Source organism: Trichosurus vulpecula, chromosome 5 (genome assembly GCF_011100635.1).
Source record: "Trichosurus vulpecula isolate mTriVul1 chromosome 5, mTriVul1.pri, whole genome shotgun sequence".
In the NCBI taxonomy this organism is placed as follows: Eukaryota; Metazoa; Chordata; class Mammalia; order Diprotodontia; family Phalangeridae; genus Trichosurus; species Trichosurus vulpecula.
Genome location: NC_050577.1, coordinates 101666332 through 101683877, shown reverse-complemented (window position 1 = coordinate 101683877; position 17546 = coordinate 101666332). Strand labels below are relative to the sequence as shown.

At 36.8% G+C, this 17546-nt stretch overlaps 1 protein-coding gene across 1 annotated transcript in view; it reads right to left on the bottom strand.

The window, feature by feature from the left end:
- The window catches only part of LOC118850966 (thiamin pyrophosphokinase 1-like), a 329782-nt gene that overhangs the window by 248025 nt on the left and 64211 nt on the right, over window positions 1-17546 (bottom strand). Inside the window, exon 3 of the mRNA XM_036760571.1 lies at window positions 7945-8017. Within this exon, the coding sequence (XP_036616466.1) occupies window positions 7945-8017 (73 nt within the window). The remainder of the gene's footprint in view (window positions 1-7944; window positions 8018-17546) is intronic.

Sequence of the window (17546 nt, the reverse complement as noted above, 5' to 3'; positions counted from 1 at the left end):
TAAAATGAAAATAGCTGTATAGAACTGGAGGCCACAAGGTAGGGACTGTTTGTACCTACTTATGTACGCCTTAAGTTCTTTCTGTAGGAGTATGAACAACAAGGAATGCATTTAATAAATGTTAAATCATCATGATAAAGAAATGTGGGGGAGGAAAATATACTAAAGCAGGAGAACAGCCCTACTGGTATGCAGCTAGTAACCTATTATTTCCATTTCTCCTCATCTGTCATCTCATGAAATACTCATTCTACTCCAGCTTAGCATTGGAAATTCATAGCATTTCCTGAGTAGTTTAATGATGCCTTACTCCCTCCTCCCCAAAAAAGAAGTTGTGGTGGTTTCTAGAGGTAATAAAGCAACGCCTACTAAATACGTGCTCCGTAGAAGGGATAAATAAAGAGCGCCTTGGTGTAGTTGCCCAAGTGGGAAGATTTCAATCTGACTTGTTAGCATTATAGTCCAAGGAGATTGAAAAGATTCAACATACATTCTACATCTATATAGGCTGGAGAAGCATTGTGAGCATTTATCCTGAAGAAGCACATAAGCCCCTTCTTGAATTCATTTAGTAGTTAGAGGGCCTACTGGTCTGTTTTCTAGAATTCAGTATTAAATTTCACAGTATCCAAAAAAGAGACTATCTCCTTACAAGCAAACGCTATTGAATCCAAAAAGTTAAACATGTTCTTTTGAAATCAATGGTCTTATATCAAAACATTGGAAACATCTCATGATGCTGCAAAGCTAATCTTCCTAAAAGGCATTTCATTAAGTTTCTGAAGAAAATAATTTGATTCCTCACTGCCTATGGCTTTAAGGTCAAATTCCCCATTTTACTTTCTTGTCACCAGTCTTAAGCACTTTCAAACGGCTCGACAGTAAAAACCAATATGAATTTTGCAGTGGTCATTTATTCCATTATTCAAGGTCCTCCATAATTTGTCCTCATACTATTGTGGGGCTATATGACTGCTAAGACCACATGATCTTAACCTTATGCCCCAGTACTCCCCAAATGTAACATTACCTCTGCTCTGTCTCTCTATCCTGTACACATAAAACCCATTTCACCAACATAATAGTATTTGTTAGTCCTATCACCCATTTAATGTAATTCAGCTCATGCTCTCCTTTCTCCAAAGTTTTCTCTGACTATTCATTCCACAATGATGAAATACTTCTCTGAACTGCTACTGTATACCTGGTTAGTGCCATCCATTTTAGCAAGCAATTTTCCTGTTATGGCTTCATATCTCCTTTTGTAGATTATAAGTTCCCTATGGCAAGAGCATTCTTTGTCCAGAACACTGGCACTGTTTCATTCAGGTCTTCCATCTCCCCTTACCAGGTTACACACAGAAAAGGTGTTCAATAAGTACTTAGTTTACAAAGCATATAATGTCTTCAATATATTTGTGTTGATTATTTGTAAAAAGCAGAAAATAACATAACCCTAGTTTCAAACCTTTATATGAACTGTTCCACATTAGTAGAGAGAAATAATGAATCAATACTGCATGAATGAGTGTACAAGGAGTGGAATTGGCCTGAGAGATTTAGAGAGGACATGTTCTGTGTTCCTACTTCAAGAGAAGACACAAGGTTGTGGACTCTCTTCAGGGAGAGTTCTATGGAGAGAGAGAATGGAAGGCAGACACGGAGAAACCCAACTTCTCAATATGTTGTTAATTTCCAGCTTGCCTCCCTAGAAACTTCAGGGAATTTCCTCTTTGAAGTAGTCATGGCCTCTCTATCAGCTGAGCTGAGATATCTTGTTCCTAGTGGAGTTCTGTATTTTCTATCAGTAGCTACACTAGGCACTGGGAATACAGACCAGAAAAAAAAAATAATCCTGATCCCAAGGAGACATATAGCAATGATAAAAGATAACCTACAGCAAAAGGGAGGAAAATAAATCTAGAAAAATACCAATAGGAAATATGAGGAGAGATGGTTTTCATGTGAAGATTAAGGAGGCTTCATAGAAGAGGCAACACTTAACATGGGCGTTAAAGAATCATATATTAGGATTGTAAGGGACCATCTAGTACAGTGTCATCTAATTCAACCCTCTCTTTATAATGAGGAGGAAATTAAGGAATAGAAAGTTAAATGTTAATACACAAGGTGACACAGTTGGTAAGTGGCAGAGAAAAGATACGAACTCAGAACCTCCAACACCTAGGATTCTTTCAATGGTACTTTGCAAAAAGGCCTTGCCTTGTCATTCTTCCTTCTAACAGGTCAGGACTTTATTCTGAGAATTGTGAGAACATATTCCCTGAACATGTTAGAGCAAAACTTTATTAGTTTTTTAAATTTCATCTTTAATTTTTTAAATGCACAAGAGATATGCTTTCTATTTTTCCTTCCAATGAGGAGACAAAATAAGTTATTTTTAACTTAGTGACATTTTCTTTTTCTCCTCCTCTTCTTCATCATTATCATCATTTTTAATTAATGTAGATAAGTTGCTCTTAAAATAAAATACTGCTCAGTCTAAACAAACAGAACTTTGGCTTCACCAAATTCTCAGGCTCTTCCTTCTCCTCTCATCTTCCCATCGGTTCTTTAGAGACTGCTTTACTGAGTCCTCTCTAGTTCAAAAAAGGGATGATGGGAACAGGGGGAAAATCTGTTTGAAAGGGGGATGGTTTATCCTCTCATTTATAAAAGGGCACTTAGTCAGCTTAGGTCAAAGATAATGGCCTGTGGGAACGAGGTGTAATGGTGCATGGGGTTGTAATTATCATCATAATCACTGTTATTATTAGGAATAATAAAATCTACAAAATGCCCACAGTGTGCAGAATATCATACATTATCTGTGTCCAAAACATAGCTTTTGCCCTCCATAAACAACCACCATTAGAAATCAAAGCAGATAAACAAATTACACGTGTTTTTATGAAATACTGTGTTATGTTGTTTAGGTTAGTACTTTTAGAAATTTATGGTTTTATTTAGTTTTTTTTTTTAATGTTTTAGAAAAGAATAAACATGACCAAATGATAAGAGCTAGCCTGGATATTTTTTAAAAATGTTAACCCAAATGGCAATCTTTTTTTTTTGTTCCATTAGATACACATGAAAATAAAATGGTCTGTCTAACCACTACCCTGCTTTGCTCCCTCCTTAGCAGACAGGGGTCACTAAAACCATCCCCTCATTTAGAAGAGGAGACAGATGAGTCAAGTCTTAAAAAGATCTTCAACTTTCTCCCAAGTTGCTGCCTGCCCCACCCGCACCTTCTTCTGCTATTTTCTCTCATTGTGAATGTATGATTAATAACTGTGTGTTTATAAAACTTTGCCTCGTAAGCAAAGCTGAGGGCTTTCCATGCAAAGGAGGCTGAGGTACAGAGTTAATGAGAAGTGAGACTATGGGGAATGAGTAGGAACATGCCAATGTTAATGTAATTGAGCATGAATATCAAACACTAACAGGGGAACACTCTTCCTCTGCTGATGGAAAGCCAGATCAGCTGGTTAGCAGATGGAATATATGTAGAACAGGCTTCACAGCTATCCCCAGAACTGCCACATCACAGCAACTGAGGCTTCACAACAACAGTTCCTCTGGTTTCCCAAATGCAATCTTTTCCCTTCTCTTCCATTTAAAAACAAACAACCATACTTTCCTTTCCTTCCTACACCTTCTTTCAACCTTAATCATATTTCTCCTTTATCCATTCCCCTTTCCACCCCTCTAAAGAAAGAATAAGACTTTACCGGTTTCCATGATACATTATTTCCTTTGAACAAAGCAAGATCACCACAACTACTTCTGTGCATGGTGAAAAGAAGAAATGCATTTTCAGAGACACACAGGTGAGGTGAAGCTGAAATGATGACTAGAACACCATGGAAATGCTAAATGTTAAATACATAAATACGCTTTTATGCTATTGCTAATATTTCTTACTGCACCGCACCATGGATAGGATAACACTGAGGCCAGGCATCAAAGGGAATTCTGCAAAAATGAAATGAGCTCTTCAGGGAATTGTGACTAATGATTACTTTCAAGTCGCCGTGAAGAGAAAACGCTGGGATCACAGGTTCATATTAACATTAAAATCTAAACTCTATAACCAAGGATCACAATCCCTAGGGAAAAGGCAATTTTCACTCTATACCATTTAGGAAATGAATACTTAAAATGTTCAAAATGAAATGTGGCTTAGGTAGCACCAGCCCATGAGAAGGAAGTGAAAAACAGGGCAGATGGCAGATAAAGGGAAAATAATGTTATCTGTGGATTCAGAAGTCCTGAGTGCAAATCCCATCTCTGTAAGTTACTACGTGGGTGAGTCTGGGCAGTCAATCACTCAAATTTATTTAGCAGGATGATAACAGGAGAGGATGGTCATAAATCTAGCACACCATTTTGCCCGAGTTCCTATTACAGAGATCAAGAGTCTGAGGCTCATAAGAAGGGTGCCTTGATAGCAATGAGAGCAGGGAATGAGGTGAAGGGCACTAGTCTAGGCAGAGTACATTTATTAAGGGCTTGCCATTTTATGAAACGTCTATTATTTACCAGATACAGTGCTAAGCAATGCAGTCCCTGGCGCCAAAAAGCTCCCACTGTAATAAATATAGAGAGTAGGTGGGAGGAAATCTCAAAGCAGAAGGGAAAGGCCTCCTGAAGAAGATCAAACTTGAAGTGAGGCTTGGAGGAGGCCAGGGAAGCTAAAAGATAGGGGTGGAGAGGGAAAGTATTTAATGCATGGGGTCAACCAATCCACAGCCACAGAGACTGGAGATGGAATGTTTGTCAGAGGAAAGGCAAGTGGACCAGTTGTGAGTAGAGCAAAGTAAAATATAAAATGACTAGAAAGAGTAGAAAGGGGATAGGCTATAAGGGGTTTTTAATGCTAAAGAGGGGCCTTTCTGTTTGATCCTGGAGTTAATAGGGAGTCACTGGAGTTCATCAGGTAGTAGGGTCAAAACATTTAGAAGTAAACATTCAGTCTGGTATTGAAGTGGGTAGAACTCAGAGGCAAGGATACTAATCATTCCAGGTGAGAGGTGATGGGGGCCTGAACTACAATGATTGGTATTTGTGTGAGTAGAGGGAATGGAATAAATACAAGAAATGTTATGAAAACATAACCACAAAAGTTGGGGAAAGACTGGCTACGTGGAGTGAAAGTGACTGAAAGTGAGGAGTCAAGGTCATACTGAGACCGAAAATTTGGGTGACTAGGAAGATGGCAGTGTCCTCAAGAGTAACAGTAAAGTAGGGGATAGAAGAGGGTTGGCTGAGAAAGATGAGTGCTGTTTTATGTATGTTGGATTTCAGTTGCCTAAGGATCACTCACAGGACCTTGATTGTAAATGAGGTTTCCTCATCTACAAAATGAAGAAACTGGATTACGTGACTCCTAAGGTCCCTTCCAGCTGTAAACTGTCATTCATTGATAAATAGTTGAAGTCATCTTTTGCCTTCACCATATGACCACATCATCTTTGCTTCCTATCACAGATTTCCTTGATGACATCTTCTACTAACGTTCTTTTTCAAAGTTCTTCATAGGTTACGCTATGTAGCCTGCTCACACCTAACAGGGCCCAATCCACTGTCTTCTATGTTCTGAGTATGTTGGGTATACGACAACAAAAACATTTACCAATGGGTCTCTTTTCAGTAGGAGCTTGGGGTCATCAAGGATTTTGTATTTTCATAAAGACAATCCAACTCACTCTTTTTAATACTTTTTTGCCCAGTTTTACTGTCTGCCCCAGTATATACATACAAGCACATGTATAATGTATGTGTATTTATAATGCATATACAGCTATAATGCATATACAGTCTCTGCTCCCCAGCTTTATAGCTTTTCCATCTAACCGCATGTTATAAACTTATAATGCTTTTAGGCAAGATAGAAATGGCACAACAGGAAACAAAGGTAGTAAAGGAATAAAGATTCCTACTAGCGCATAGAGATCTGTGGTAAACAATGATGGAACTATGAGAACACAGAGGAATGAATTCACAATATATCAGAAACAGGCAAAGATACTAAAGAAAGATATCCAGAAAGGGAAACTGAGAGAACACCAACAGCTACCAACCTAAATGCATAACTTCTAATCATCACAAAATCTTTATGAAACTTATGAATATATGAATCAAGGGTATTTTCAGGGAAAGGATTTATTAAGAGAGAGGTTTTCACAAGCACTTTTCCAGTGAACAAACACCTTTATCATCATGTAATTCACTGAAAAGTATAGAGAACACAAGATTCCATTCACTTGATATCCACCCTATAGCTGCTGCTGATTGGTTAATTTCTGTCCTGTTCCACCTTCCATGCCATACTTTCTCCATTTGAAATGTAATCTCAGCACTAAACACTTTGCTTGGCAAGTGCTTAATAAATGCATTTTCAATTCTTCACTGTTTCCTTTTTACTGTTTCCTGATAATGAACAGACCTAGCACAAAATATAAAATTAATGGCTGTTAAAACAACTAAAAATAAACATCTGTTAAGTACCTATAATATATTAAATACTATGCTAGGCACTCAGGATACAGATACAAAAATGAAATAATCCTTACAGTCGAGGAACTTTCACAGGAGGGTATGGGACACAACATATGTATACATGTATATATGCACGCATATATAGGCTAAGGGGCAGGTAGGTGGCACAGGGCATAGAGTGCTGGGCCTGAAGTCAGGAAGACTCATCTTCCTGAGTTCAAATCCAGCTTCAAAAACTTAATAGTTGTGTGACTCTGGGCAAATCACTTAATACTGTTTGACTCACGTTCTTCAACTGTAAAACAAGCTGGAAAAAGAAATGAGAGACCATTCCGCTGTCTTTGCCAAAAAAAACCCTCAATGGGGTCAGAAAGAATTGGACAAAATGGAAAAAAAAAATGAACAAAAAGAACAGTACAAAACAAATGCAGGGAAAGAGGACACTAATACTTGGGGTCATCAGGGAAAGTTGCGTGTAGAAGGTCGTACTTAAGCTGTGTCTCAACAGAAAAGACTGACTTTACGAGAGGCAGATGAAGAAGTATAAGGGTGGCAAGAAGTGAGGCTGGCAAGATAGCTAAGAGAGAGGTTGTACAGGAAAGAGAAGTCCACACATAAACAAAAGAATTTATATTTTACCTTATAGTCAATAGAGTGTAATTGGAGTTTCATGAGTGGGACATGATCATATCTGTACTTATGGATCACAATGGCAGCTATGTGGAATATAGACTGAAGTGCGGAGAGATTTGAAATAGAGAGACCAATTAGAAGGGTGTTGCAATAATCCATGCATGAGGTGATGAGGGCCTGAACTAAGGTGGTGGATTTGTGAATAAAGAGAAGAGGTCAGACGTCAGAGACATGGTAGTGACAAAAACAGCAAAATTTGGCAGTTGCCTGGAGAAGCTGGAAGACTGCAGAATAACAGGTAAATGGAAGAACAGCAGAATCTTCAACAAAAACAGGGAAATAAAAAAATAGGGAAAGAAGATCGTGTTGGAGAAGAAACAAAACCAATTATATTTTCCTTTCCAACATGGTATTCCCCACCCATACATCAAAATTATTTAAGGTTTCTTTCAAAGTATTTGGAATAAAAATAACCCTGTCCAATGGTTTTCTAATCACAAACATGAGGCAAGGCATTAAATAGAGAAAATCAAACAAACCATTGGTCAGACCAAATCATCCCATAGGCTTTATAAATTAAATAATGAAACAAATACATAAACAAGAAGTAATGGATGAACAGAGATACAAGAAGAGAATTAAAAACTGTATTAAGGACTTTCTATTTTCCCCAAAGTCAAATATATCAGTTCCCAACTAATTCTCAGAAGGAAACAGACTCCTCCCCCCACTCCCCCAAAAAAGACAGAGATAAAAAGCATTCCATACTGAGATAGCTCTTTAAAAGAAAACAGGTTTCCAATTTACCTTGATTTTGTAGTACTCTTTGACTTCAGGTCTAATAGAATCAAAGTCTCCGCTGATGTACTCAGGTAAGAAACTGAAAGAAAGATGGTTCTTGTAAATAAACCAATTATGGTTGGTTCTTTGCTTAACTTTTAAGTTGAGACTGTAGGGAATTGCTGTGCTTTAAGGTGGGAAGGAAGAATAACTCACTAGAAGCTATTTTTGTCACTGATATAAGCCCTTATAATTTACTCTGAGTTTTGATATAATATAATTGACAGTACTTTGTATTCTAAGGTTATCTCTATGAGGATGAAAATGATCCAAATGCCTCACAAATTCAATCAAATAGCTTGTCAGTACTTGTACAAGAAAGAATTATTGTTTAATTTCAAAAACATTTTTTACAACAATGTTTGTAGAGTCCTCTGTAACATCTCCATTTTCTGAAACCACAAATAGCACCAAGGCAACTCTATCTTGGTGGAATAAACTGAGGTAGGAATGTCCAATTCAAAGACTATTGGAATTCTCATAAAAATGTTCAATTTGCTTATTTTGAACTTTACTTATTCCCATCCCCAATGACTTGTTTCACCTGGATTATCTGATGTGACTCTGAACACTGAACAAAAATAAAAAATAATAAAAATAAGCAATCTTCAGCTTTCCCTTTTCCTCTTTCATCCTTATTTCTGTATCAGAAGAGCTGGTAAAAAAGAGAATATCCAAGTCTCTGAAAATCAAATGTTCTTGTAATCCTTTGAGGTCACCTACCAAAATTTTGGATCACAGTCACTGTTAATTAGTTATCTAATACCTTAGAGTTCTGTTATAAACCTTCACTTTGCCAACTAGTGAATTATTTCACATCAAGGAAAAACAGCAATAACTCATGTAGGATATCTCTGAAAGTGTGCCAGTGATCTATCTGCTCCTGAGACAACCCATTCCCCAAAATGGATGCATCTTTACTAGAGGTGAGAAGAATTCAGTCTTTCTGAATGGGATGCAGAACTACCGTTCCTCTGGAAACAGTACTTTTTTTTCTTTTTAGCTAATATGTGTTTATACCAATAATTTACAAATTTGTCAAAGATTGTGTCTCTGCTGGTACGTTAATATGTTTCAAAATGAAGACCATCTTGGATTTTGGAAATGGGGGAGGATGGCATGTTTCAACAAATTTAAAAGCATGTTCCTTTACCTTCAGCCTTGCTACAAAATGCCTCAAGTGGTCATTCCACCATCAAATCTTTTCAGTTGTCTTCATATCCATAAGATGATCTATCTAGTCAGTTAGTGGAAATTAGGAGTCAGCTCTAGCTGATATGTTGAATGATGTAAGTTTGAAATTTAGTTTAGTTTCCCACTTTGTTCATTATTGCAAATGTAACCTGTGGAAAGACCACGGGATCTTATCTAAGATCTACATTCACATCATCATCTACTAGATGGAAGGCTTTATTAAGGATTTATTCATTTAAATTCTCTGAGCCTTAGTTACCTCACCTACAAAATAACCCAACCACAAAAGGAAAGGGCTTCATAAACTGTGAAAACAATGTCTAAATATGAGTTTTAACATTTCGACAACTCAATGGATTTTTAATTTTATCGACATGGAATGCTGACTCCCCACTATTACAAAATGTAACTCAAACACCTCCTGCATAACTCAACTCTCACCTTCTCCTCCTGTATAATTTTTGCCCCTACCTCACCATAAATCCTCTATAGCAGCTCCACTCAGTGTTCTGGAAGTTTTCTGTTAGGTCAGGGCTTCTTAAACCTTTTTTGTATCCTGGAAACCTTTGGAAGTATGGGGTAGCCTATGGACATCTCAGAATTTTTTTTTCCAAAACAAGTTTTTATCGATGTCTTCTGGTTTTTACATCCTCATAGCTTTTTCCCAGGAGTCTCCTCTTCTCCCTCCCAGAGATCCATCTCATATAACAAATAACATTTTTTAAAGGCAAAACAATAAAAGAAAGAGAAGAGAAAAAAAAATCAGCAGAACAGATCAATACGCTGAAAACCTTTGAAAACCTGGGCAATGTGCAACATCAATGGAGTTTTCACCTCCAGGAAGGGGGTAAAATAAAATAAAAGAACTTCTCATCACGTTAGAGCCCTAAAGACTTGCACTCCACTTTGGATCCATAATTGCAACACAAAACTTGAGTTTTAAAAGCTAACAATGAAAATATACAACAAATGCATGGGAAGCTCATTACAAATGTCGAGGGTACAAAACCAGTCACTACACAAACTTGTGTCCGCCACATTGCTCCATCACTGTGTGCAGTTGCCGCAAGTGAAACGGGAAATGGCGTTACTAATAAAATCACCTGAATGCTTGAAGTCACACAATTTGAATACTCAAATACTGAGGACTGACTGGAATTATATTTGTTTACAATAGTATTTCAATTTTTAAATAATTGCAGTGAGGCCCAGAGTTCGCAAAAGCACTATTTTAATAACAAAAATAATAAAACTTTTGAAAATTACAACTCTTAGTTCTATTGTGTTTGTGCATTTAGTCCCCAAGAAATCCTTGATAAATACAATGTATAACAACCACCAAGTATATTCTGTAACAATTTCTAGTGCCCTAAATACAGTAAGTTACCGTGTCAATGCCATTCTTCACTTGACAATTCTCTATTGAGAAGAAACAACAATGGAGTCATAAGATCTGGTTTGTAATCCTGATTCTGCCACTTATTCTCTGTACAACTATGGTCAAATAGCAAAACCCTATCTGATACTCGGTTTTCTCAGCATTAAAATGAAGGCGTAGGACTAGATGTCTTCCCATGTCTCATTCAGCACTGGGAAGTGAGATCCTATAATCATCAAATGATAAGAGAATGCACTTCACTTCCCATGCACTGAAATGTTTAATCGTCAAGACCTTTGTGATTCTTTCCTAAAAGACTTATATATGATTCTAAAAGTATCATTTGCACCATCTTCTGGTCTAAACAAAAAACAAACAAACAAAAAAATCACAGACCAAGCTGGTAACAGAGCTATGGAACAGAAGGGTAATTGCTCAATTCCCCTGAAGACATTCACCCTTTTACATCTAATACAAGATGTAAACTCTGGCTTCCTGTGCAGGTTGGCAGTCATTCATGCTATTTTTAGCTCCAGAGGCAATGCCTTACATTCTCTTTTTATACAACTTTCAAAAGATAACTAATTAAAAGGCAAAATAAAAAGCCATTTAATTTGGCTTTCATGGTCAAGATGATTTAGTGCATTAGAAATTGCTGAATAAGTGAAATATGATTAATCTCTTTCTGATATCCCACTAGATGCCCTATTTATATATGCCTATTATGCTAATGGATGAATACTACATATGAGGATCCAAATCTTCATCTATGAGCCCTTTCATGGACAGGTTTCAAAGGATCCATGAATATGGATAGGGAAAAATTATATCTGCATTTTTATGACCCTCTAACTCAAATTGAGCATTTCCTTCAATTTTTAATTTTTAAAACAACAACAGTACATTATTCTGACAAAGGACTTATAAAAAGTATCACCAGCTCACCAAAGGGAATCATGTCACAAAACAACATTAGAACTTTTGGCACAGATTATGGAAAGAGGAGCTTGTTTCTGCTCTGAAGGATGATTACCCTGTAATACTGGCATTCTGGTCCTGGTGCCATCTGTATATCGCGCACTGGGATGAAGAGGACCAAGAATGATGTTGCCATCTATATGCAGGGTTGCTATAACATCAGCCCAAGGGGAGAAAGGGCTCCTAAATTGCCCTTTATGAACATTGTTCCTAGGATACTGGTAATAGCAATTGGTGAACTGAGCATCAGGGTCAAACAACCTGGGTTCAAATGTCAGTACCTCTACTTTCTCGTTTACAACCTAGCAGAAATCACGACCATTTTCTGGACCTCTAAGGCCTTATCCCACTAAATGAGGGAGGCTTGTAGAGAGGTTCTAAATCTGGATTTTGAATTTGCTTCTTTTAAAATATATTTTGAATGATATGTTTCACCGTAATTGGTTTTCTTTATAGTCCTATCTAATTTACTTTATTCATTTAAAGTATTATTCTGAGAAGGTGTTCATAGACCTTCACAAAATGCCAAATGGATCTATCGCACACAAAAAAAATTGAATAATTCCTGAAGAAGAACACATTTAAAGACTCTCTCCGTTCTTAATCCTGTAACATCTTCTACCTCACAGGGAAAGCACTGTGAAAATTACAAAGCTACCGTATGAATATGAGCTCTGATCACTACATGGAATGACATTTCATTTGCAGCATGGCTTTAGGTTTGCACTAGCCTCAAATAGGTACAGGATCAGTGCTATTTCTATCCACCAGTACTCCCTACATGGGCCTAGACCATCAGTTTCTAATTTCTCCAGCTCTGCACTGACCAATATCTTCCCCAATATGACAGTCACACCAGCCATACTCCCAAGGTACTGATTCCTTCAACACTGGCTGCTGTAATTGCAGCACTGGAATATATCGGACACTTACTTCTTTGTATCTATCTCACTCTACCCAGCAGTCCCTATTTGTTATGTCTTTACAACCCTTAGGTCCACCGTGGATAAACTAATTTCTCTATCTCTCTAATTTATTTGTAATATTTATGATATGGATTCCAGAGGGTAGAGTTAGCAGTGTGCTGACTAATTCATTTGCATATCTGTTTACAGTTTCTTAAACTGCAATATTTCTGTCCTTGCTCATGTGTATAGTTTCGGTTAAGGCAAGAGCCAAAGATAACAACCCTGAGAAGTAGGCAGTACAAGAATAACTATCCCAGTTCTATATTGGAAGAAACACCATCTCAGGGAGGTGAAGTGATTGGTCCACAGTTATGGCACTAGTAAGCAGGAAAGGCTCAGACTGAAAACCAGGGGTTCTGTCCAGTGTTCTTTTCACCAGAGGTGTCAAACTCATGACTTGTGTGCCCTATGCCACCTGCAAAACTCCCAAGTACAGCCAGAACCAGAATGTAATTGGGAAATGTTCATCAAAAGAAATAAAAATGCAGTGGAACACAGACAGCATTAATTTGTGGTTTTCAAGTCAATATGAAGCCAGCAGGAAACCATTTCAATTTGAGTTTGATACAACTATTTTTCTTCGTTCCTCATTATACTCCCCTTTCACTAACCCCCTTAAAGAAAAAATGTTAATGAAAACAGGCATGGGGATGGGGGTGGTGTGGTATATGTGGGAAAGATGGTATATGAGTGAGAAGGGAAGGGTATTTAGTGGAATAGCCCTAACCAAAAGAGGCTTAGTTTCATTTTGAATCTTCTTTCATATTGAACCAACATCGTGCAGACCAAGTGGCCAATGCAACTCATAGAGTAAAGAAGTAAGAAGGAAAATTGATCAAGAGAGACTTCCTCAGAGTAAGTCCTCTTCATATTTGCTTTTAAATTGAAATAAAATCACCTAGAAACTTTTATGAGGTAAATAGACTCAACATACAACAGCAATACAAACCTAAACGGCATTTATGTAGTGTGTTTCTAAGTTTATGAAGCACATTACACATATTATTTCATTTGATCTTTATAAGAAATACAAGTATTACTATTATTATTTCCTTTTGCTTTGTTTTGAGGCTGGATCTCCTTGTTGTGCCCAACTTAGAAGTGCTGAGACCACTCCTAAACAAATCCCAATAATCATCATTACAGAAGCATTAAGCTGCTCCATTTTTCAGACATGGGCCAGTTCAATCTTCCCCACCTTAGCCAGCTTGTTGTTACTCCATTCCTACAGTACCATGTTGTCACTACATTAAGCACAGACACAAAATTAGATTTATTTCTAATGTAGATCAGAACCCCAAGTCTCAGCCTCCCTAAGTGGCAGGGATTAGAGGGGTACACCACCATCCCTAAAGATTATTTCCATTCTACAGACAAAAATATCAATCAGGGCTGAGTTAATTCTGTGGCTGAATTATAACACAGATCTTTGTCTCAGTCAAATGCTCTGTCCGCTGTATCACAGTAAGAATGACCGAACAAGAAACTCATTCTCATTGGCCTACTTCTAGAATAACTGATCCATTTCCTTTCATACAAAGGAAAAGATGGATAATCTTTGTTACTCCCATCAGGGTCTTCAAAATAAAACCTGCTGCTCCTGTATTGAGTCATTCCTCTATCTATCTGACAGGCAAAAACTTAACATATCAACCAAGGACCAAGTATAAAATTAATAACTTTTGTATGAAGCCCACAAGTATAGGAAGTTTGGAAACTACTTTCAAGATGTAAACGAACATCTTAGCTTTCAACCAACCATGTAGGTCTTTCTTGATAATCATTAATCTGTTGAGTTATATATCTCTTGAATCAACAAGATGCTTCTTTTCAGTCTACTTGAGATCTAACAAAATAATGTAATATCCGGGGCTTCATCAGAACAATGTTCTCATCCATCCTAACTCTTTTAATAACCTCACCAATCAAAGACTGACAATCAACTCATGCCTGTGTCTAAACCTTCATTGCATTCATACTGTCCTGAGCTTCTTAATCCATCTTAGCCCACCAGTTACAAACACACTAATCATCTTGTCTTTTCATACAATATTCCTCTATTTCTCTTCCCTTTGGAGGTTCTTTTTGTCCAGTTGAGAATTATTTATCTTTTCCTCCTACTACTTAAAGACCAGAACCTAGCTGTGTCTCTAGTTAACTTTCTCTCTAATCCTCTTCAAATAGGATGCTAGAGACCACATATTCTCCCACTCAAAAAACCTATTATAAAGTTTATAAGAGATGTGCCAGTTCCACCAACAACAAAAAAGTAAATGTGGTATTACTGATAGCAAATAACTAAGGAATAACAAAGAATAAAAAAAAACACAGATTCTGAGGCTATTTTTATTATTTGATTGAAACAGTAAAAGAAAATGAGGCATCAAAAAAGTTTCCTTCATAATCAACATTTCAACAATCCACATGGTAAACTTCAAAAAAGCAAGTTAGAACTGCCCACTATGGTTTCAGCAAAAGTTATCAGGTGAACCTCTTTACTGTCAGTTTCCTAAAATTAAAGACACATTACAGATTCAGCAGTCCAGGGAAAGCAATTTGGTCTGTCTTCATATGCCATCTACTCATTTGTGCAAGAATCCCTCAGATATCTGGAATCAGCTTGACAGTCTTTCTGAGTATTATATTGACTTTGACAATGACTTAAGCTAGAAACTAAGAAGTAAAGGGCATAAAGAGCTGAATATCTGTCCTTGTGGGCTATATTAAGACTTGCAGAGAATGCAATCTTTATTTTGTTGTAATTATTTTCTGAGTTCAGCAGCAGAAGTAATTTTTTTTCTACATCTGTAAGTAGTAAAGGAAAGTAATAATACAAATTCTAGCACATTTCGTTGCTTTGAGAGAGAAAAAAATAGGTAGTTGAAAGACAATTAAAGTCCAGGAAAGTCTGTTTACTTTTTACATAGTATGTCAGAATTTAATGTATGTCCTTTCCAAATTAATCTGGGATGCTCACTTTAAACAAAGTGTATGCCAAAAATACACCTGGCATGCATGCTGAGATGACTAAAATAATTATATCTTGTCCTCATATGATATACTAACTTCTGAAAGTTCCTGCTATTTGCTTTTCATCTCTGCAATTAAAAGACCATCTTCTTTTTTTGAGGTTCCTGTTGCCATGGATTTGGGCATTCTGAATAAGTACATATTCAGGGTGACACTTTCCAGATGTGTTTTATGTTGCAGTACTAATGACAGCTGATACAGGAGGGTTATTTTTGGAGCTGCCTGGTGGGATGATTATTAACCCCACCCAAACCAGATTTGTGAGAGAGCTGATTACTTTTGGGCTGACCATCTTTAAAAAATACATCCCCATACCCATGTTCCCCTCCTATACAGAGGAAAAGATAACCATCTGCCTTCAAAAAATAAATCACACATTGTTGTTTCCCTCTTTGATTATGTGATCTAATATAGAAAAATAAGTTTGAGAGGATTTGAAACAAATTCATGGATGAAAGACTATTTTTATACTGAGATGAAAAGGGAATAATCACATCATGTTACTGCAAAATCATTAATATTCTAAAACCAAAGTAACATTATGAAACCCTACTGTAATATCGTTTGCACATTATAACATTTATGATACTGTCATGCTTAAATGACTTCCTTGTAACATCATTTCACCTAAGATACTACTTTGATGGAGCCATTTGAGATCATTAGGCAATTTCTTTCCTTTGACTCCTTTAGAGATCAATATGACAAAAGGCATTTATCTCATTGGGGGGGGGGGGACTAGAAAGTATGATAATTTATGCATTTCTAATTTCCCAAAAACCTCAACAATATATTTAAATAGGTTCAGCTAGAGTTGTAGTTGTAAGTGGTGCCTTCTTACAGTCATCTTTTATTACAATTTTCGGTCTAATTTGGCCTTGCACTGGCCAATCCTTTGGGACAGCAGATTCTGAAATGAGATACAAAACTAGCAACTTTTTCCTATATTTAATTTTATTCTTTTTTCCCCATTCAATACTATGTCAAAAACCTTCCAACTCTCCTTTTGAATAAGGTATCCATGATATACAGATGTTTCATTTCTGGGTAATGTATGAGTTTTTGATCTCTTTTATTCCTTGATGCAAAATGCTCATTTCCAACACAGTTTTTGTCATTCTTCCCCGTTCCCATTTTCATGCTGAAGTCACCAAGTATCAAGGTGAATTTGGTTAAGAGGATCCTGTTAGCTTCATGCACCAACTTCTTGATTTTTTTTTCCCCATCTTTTGCTATGGATGCTGGCGCAGGTATCTTTATGGTGGTCTGTATCCAAATGCTCAATATAACAAATACAAAAAAAAATGATCAAACAGCCCATTGTTTGGGCACAAGATGAAAAGCATTCTGGCAATTCCTTAAGCTAAGTCTCTAAGGAGAATCTGTAAATTATTACTGCAATAATTTGTGGCTTTTAAAAGTTTACCAATTTCATTCATTAGCTGGAATGTCAAAGCAGCTATCATTTAATTTCAGAGATGGAACACTGAAAAGAGTAACAGTTCATTAACGTTTGTAGAAAGTCTAAAGACCGAATGATTCTTAGCACGATCCAACTCCTTTTCTGTGACCCTATTATAATCACTATAAAATGTGAAGGAAAGTAAACAAGACCCCAGAGTATTCCACATATCAGTCTATTTTGTGATTTGTTACAGCTGAAGTATCTCCTAACAACCAACTTTCTGGTGATGAACCTTGATACCTTTAACTTTGCTGTTCCTCAACTTTGAAATACCATTTGGTTAGCGCTTTCCTACTTCAAATTGATGTCTCTCTTACCACAAATAATAGATATTCCTATCTATTCAATCACTCAACCTTGTTGAGAAAGAGAAGTGAAACAAAAATTAAAAAAAAAACACTCACAAGCTTTGCTTTTGAGTGAGACTATTAATCAACTTATTTGCGCTATTGGGGTGGGGGTTGGGGGGGGCTTTTATTTTATTGGTACAATAAAGAACAGTACCTGATTTGCTGAGGGCCACACAGCCAGTAATATTAGAGACAGAACTGGAATC